Source organism: Nicotiana tabacum, chromosome 4, assembly GCF_000715075.1.
Source record: "Nicotiana tabacum cultivar K326 chromosome 4, ASM71507v2, whole genome shotgun sequence".
Lineage (NCBI taxonomy): Eukaryota > Viridiplantae > Streptophyta > Magnoliopsida > Solanales > Solanaceae > Nicotiana > Nicotiana tabacum.
The window spans coordinates 7,880,395-7,886,545 of NC_134083.1; the positions used below are offsets into that span (position 1 = coordinate 7,880,395).

The 6,151-nt window shown below is 35.6% G+C and overlaps 1 protein-coding gene across 1 annotated transcript; it reads right to left on the reverse strand.

Annotated features, from left to right (window-relative positions):
• Nucleotides 1–3,899: 3,899 nt before the first annotated feature.
• Nucleotides 3,900–5,002, reverse strand: LOC107761374 (uncharacterized). Its single transcript, XM_016579601.2, has one exon. The coding sequence runs from the start codon at nt 4,878–4,880 to the stop codon at nt 4,263–4,265; it is 618 nt and encodes a 205-aa protein (XP_016435087.1). The 5' UTR covers nt 4,881–5,002; the 3' UTR covers nt 3,900–4,262.
• Between the last annotated feature and the right edge of the window lie 1,149 nt (nt 5,003–6,151).

Here is a 6,151-nt window from a genome sequence, read left to right on the forward strand (position 1 = left end):
GTCAAGATCCATTTCCGTTTGGACCCCTATAATATATTGTTCATACTCTAGCTGGTGGTTTGGGCGTGCAAATGTGTGTTACACTGGGTCAGAGTCTCACATTGATTGGAGAATGGAAGTGTCTCTTTATATGAATTTAGACAATCCTCTCCTCGTAAGTTAATTTTTAGGGTTGAGTTAGGATTAAGGGATATATCTCTGTACATTGACATGATTGAAATATGTTCTTGAGTTAGTTATCCAATTTCAACCCGGACATTCTCCTTAATCGTAGCGTTTAATGAATAGTAGAGATAAGAGTGCACTAAAAGAAAAGAATAATTGGAAGGGGAAATACACTGAAATGACACGGTAAGCAAGTTTAACAGTTGACAAGTGTCTCGCAATAATATTATTGATCGCTTTCATACATTCACCATTACCTAAAGTTCATGCTTTTTAATTGTGCGAAAAGTTAAAACTTTTACGGACAATATATCTTGCCCGCAACATTTAGCCAGAGCTGGCAAAATTTCATATCCACGAGCTAGATATCGTAATCCATTTAATTAATAGCAATCCACTTTATCTTTGCTACATGAATCGTTAAGTGTCGTATAAAGCCTGATTAGATTATTTATGTTATTCAACACAAATTTATTGATAGATTAACCTTACTAAGCACAGAAAGATTGATTTCATGATCTCTTTACAAATATATCTTTTAGTCAGATTACCTTCTGATAGAAGCTCGGTAAATATATGTCACGCCCCGAATCATGGCCTGAGCGTAATACGACACTCAATGCCTAATTGCATGTGACCGAGCGAACCAACTGGATGATTGAATCAACATGTGGTATAACCGTAAGCTGAATATAAACATACAACATGCTGATCTACTAAAGAGTCTAACTGAAATATCATAAATGCGGTAAATACTGAAAAGTCTGCAAGTATAAACAAGTAGCCGACAAGGCTAAAACATAAACGCCTGCTAATATCTGACTGTCTGGACTATAGTCTACGACGCCTCTAAAGAATACTGAAATACTAACTGTTTATCGGGACGGTATACCTTATTAACTAAAATACTATAAAGACTGAAAAAAAAGAGGGATAATGCCCCGAAAAATCGGGGCTCACCAATAGCTGATACGAGATGTCCTACCAAGCAGAGTCGTCAACCTGTAAATCGTTACCTGCATCGCGAGATGTAGGGCGGGGGCGAAAAGGGACGTCAATACATTTGAATTATAGTGGAATGTAAAACAACTGAAAGAGAGAACTGTAAATACAGGAACTGAAACTAAACTGCTAACTCATAAACTGATAACTGAACAAGGAAGTAAGGATATGAATACTCCCTCTTCTGAATGATGAACAACATATTTATCTGATAAACTAGGGCCTCAGGCCCAATTTATATGTGCACAAGCTACGGCCTCGGGTCCAAGTGTACGTATACATAACTATGGCCTCAGCCCCAAAGGTGCATAAAGCATAAACTACGACCTCAGGCCCAAATATGCATAAAGCATGAACTACGGCCTCAGGCCTAAATACAGGTGTTCAACATTCAGGATTTTAAATAAGGAACTGAGAATCATACTACAATACATGATACTAAAATATTGAACCCTACTGGGTTACATGATACTGAAATGCTGAATAGGACTCGACTGGATTATGTATTTATGATAGAATGATCTGTCATAACTGAGGCTCATGGGATATTGAATGAATTATGAACCCACGTCATATAGAGAATATGAGTTCTACAACTATTCATGGAACTGATGCATAATTACTTTCTGAGAAAATTTGCAATGGTCATAGGAATGAGACGTAGGGAGAATCATAAATATTCCCAAACGTAGAGAGTTAGCCTCACATACCTTAACTTTCTGCTCTTGAGCGTAATACAACATTTGTCAACCCTTTCAACTTTAATCTATAGCAATACAAGTCAAAGGGATTCCATATTAGCAATAATACTCATGTTTTGGTCACTTAGGCATTTTATCAAATGCTTGGTGGGTATAAAGCTTCATAGTCCTTATTAATGGTGCTTCTACAACCAATAACACATTCTCTTGCTCCTAGATAAATTCTAAAATCTCAAATGGTTATAATCAACATCATTCTTCATCGCCCATAAGATAAATAACACCCTTAACCAATAATCAACAATCAACAACCCAAACCTATAATTGTTCGTGATTTTCTGTCAAACCCATAAATTGATATCCCATGAACTTGAGTCTATAATCATTAATCCAATACTATAGTCAAGTAGAGGGTGAAGATATTACCTTTTTGACGTTCAATCCTCTTAAATTCGAATCCTAGAGTTTCTTTTCTCAATAATGATGTCCCAATCGAATATCTAATGATTCGAAGGGTTTACCCATGTTAATAAGGTGTTGAAGAATTGAAATTAACTTAATATCAACATTAGAACTCACCTTTGATGGTAGAGGGACCTTGGGGGAGATTAGGTTCTTGAGAGCTTCCTTTTCTAGAGCAAGTGTTTGTGTTTTGGGGTGTGGGGGCGAAGTAGGGCTTTTAAAATGTCCCCCCGAGTGCGCTCTCGCGCACCTGAACGCGCAGCAGTGCAATAACACTGCCACAATTTGCAGCCGCGCACGGGACCATCTGGGTGCGCATCTGGGCGTGCATACTGCGCATTGTCCGTAAAACGCACATAACATTTTTCACAGAGATCCGTTCGGGCACCACAATATATCGTTGGAAAGCTATTTTAAAGGCTACAACTTTCGTGTTTTGCGTTTTCCAAAATTTCTTACAAATTTTCACGAAATCCTGGTGGAAGGCAGACCTTTCGTAAACTTAGTCGATTTTTTAGAATCTTATATACCTTACTCTCCGTCTTGATTTTAAAACAAGTATTTCTACCCATACTCATCCCAATAGAACTGCATATGTCTAAAATATAATATTACTATCCATTTAACACGTCCACACCTAAGCCGAATTTACGGGGTGTTACATATAACACAATAGGTATTTGTAGGTATTTTTTTCTTTTCAAATTGTAATTGATTATAAATATTCTTTCCTCAGTAAACCACGTCAAAAACAACAAAGAAAGCAAGTGCCGTTAGAACCCGCCTTAAAAGTAATGGAGTTGCTTTATAAAACACCATAATAACTACATAAACAAAATAAAGTTAAAACTCTACTATAACAGAATTATTTGTGATATTGGAGTGGGTGGATTTCACATCGGTCAATTCCGCCCCATATCAGTGTCTCCGCTGGGGCATAAATTTCCGTTGATATAGTACAATAAGATTCCATGTTACAGTTAGGGTTTTGACTAATTAAATAGTGAACTATGAAGCATCAAAGTGATACACATATGCAGAGTCTGTCAGAAACAAATCAAGGATTTAAATTTAATTAGTTTAATTTTTAAGATTCTAAGTATTAAATTTATGATATTAAAATTATTATGTGTTCAGATCTAATATTTGTTGAAATATAATTAATTTTGATATATATATTAATACTCCGTATCAAAAGTTATAGATTCAATTGAAATATGGCCCATCCGCCTCTGTGCAGAGTAAATCATGGTTTTGTATCTCATGAAGTTAACTAATAGGAGTTTGTATATACCTGCTGATAGTATCTTAAAAAATTTCCGGAACTGATTCAAATTAAATACATAACTTCATAATTGATACACTAGATAATAAATCACGCCAGTTGACTGATGAGACTTCATGTTTCACTTAGGCTTGAAGGAACGAATAATTTTTAACTTGCCAACACTGTTTTCACTTTATTCTAACTGTAATATGTAGTATACTTTCAACTTTTACTTCTTGCCTTTTCTGCTTCCGAATTAATAAAATTAAAGAGCAGCAACTAACGAGCATTCAGGAACAGAATTAACGAAAGAGCTAAAGAAAATTATTGGATTCAAGTCAGGACTTAAGACTCTGAACATTACATAGCATTACAAAAAAAAAAAAGATAAAAAGAATAAATGGAAAATTATTTCATCACATCTATATATATACTAGTACTAAGTACTATTTTCTTTTTGAAAATTTCAAAAATACCTCAAAAAGAAAAGAAAAAAAAAAACTCCCACGAAAACAGAAATTTATACATGCAATAAGCATATACAATCTTCATAGTGCTCCAAATTTTCGTTCTTTATTGCATTGATGGCCACCATCCACATGCATGAATTCTGATCAATAGAAATATTTATAATTTGTATACTTGCGATATAGCTTCCAATTGCATCAATTAGCAGCAGGAGAAGCTTGCCGCCTCAAATCTCTGTAGAATTTTGAAATGAAATTTTCAGCCGCCTCATCAACATGGCTATCATCTTCAACGTCTCTCAGTGGAAAAGGCGAGTCGGTGACCCTCAGTTGCCTCACCGTCGGAGTCCTCCCAAATCCCGGCAAATCATTAGCCGGCGAAGAATTATCATTCTGAAGCATCTCCAAAGCCTTCATCACAGCCGCATTCATCATAAAAACGTCGTCGTCTGGGGTGGCCGGCGCGTGAAAATGATGCGCGTGGTGCTTGCTTCGCTTGTTGAAGTTGAATGGAAGGTGGAAGGTTTTAGTATAAGCTGGGCTGTTACTGCAACTGAACTCGTACTCATCGGGTGGAGCGTGTGAGAGATCTCCCACGTGCGAAGTGGCAGAAGATGAAGAATTAGACCATTGATGGGTCATGTGGTGGAACATGAGATTATGAATTGCGGCTTTGCTAGCAATTTTGCTACGCTTCATAAATAAGTTGAAATCGAGCATAAATTTTCTCTTTGATATGCCTTTTTTCAGCATGAAGAAAGCTACTCGAACTATGTTCCAGAATTTCTTTGCTATAATTGGCAAATTTTGATCCATTTTTTTTAAGGATTTTGTTCGATTGAGAAAGCTAGAATTTGTGATAGATTTGATGCTTTGAAAGAGAGGGAGATAGATATATGGGAAAAGAAATGTTTTTGATTTGTTGGAATGGAAAATGTGTGAATGTATGAGAGGGTATTTATAGGTCTTTCGTAGAGGAAGAGGACGCTCTGAGATACTTCTAATTTCTCCTCTTATTTTATATATTTTATTTAATTTTTGTTTGAAGCTACATTTTTGTGACAGGAATTCTAAGTACTTTACTGTTAAGTTAAAGTGACACATTGAGGCGGTCCAAGGATATATCGACTTATATTAATCTTTTATTAGCTCAATTATTAATGTTGGCACTTGTTTTAATTTAGAAGGGGTTTAGTCGTTTTCATCAATCAAGTTTGTGATTTCGCCTCACCTTTCACATGAATCACAAATTTTCTGACCAATTCCACATAACTACTACTCTATATTACTTCTCCATGAAGAAAAATTAACTACTAATCCATTTCTCTACTTCCTCGAATGATAGTCCTAAAGTATTACTAATTTTTTAGTAACTTGCAAAATATGAATAATAACAGGCTACAACTTCCCAATTATCAGCTTTACATTGTTAAATTAAAATTAACTGTTAGTAATATAGAATAAGATCCTTCGCGCGATTAACATAATGAATAATTGTGTTGCCGTTGTTACCGCTAACTCGAATTGAAACTCGGGCATATATATATGTGTAGAGTTTCTGATAGGGAAAGGGGAAAAAAGAAATTGTTAGATCCTCAAAAAGAGAAATTAACCTTTCATATTTCGAAACAATAGACTCTTGTGATCCGTGTATAGGTCAAAATCTATCGCCGAGCATTTAGGGCGAGTTAGCATCGAGGGAAGAGTCAATCGAGGTCGATCAGGAAACGGCGAAACTCGTGGTCGGAATGTGAACAATGACCGAGCTCGAGTACCGTGGAAAGGGTTGTAACGGCTAGTTTTTAGAATAGTATAATAGAGAAAATATTCTACAGAATATTCTGGGTACATGTACTATGTACTATTAGGTTTCTTTTAGGGAGATGTCCCATATAAAGAGGAAAAAAGATAAGAAAAGGGGAGTGATATTTACTGGATAAGAACAAACTTCTAATAAAGATTCTCTCTCTTGTAAAAGATACAAAGATTACCTTTTCATCAAGATTCTTGTTCATATTATTCCACACTTTTCCATTAGATCTGAGAATAGCTCGAACATTTATATGTCACTTATCTGTCACTCATCA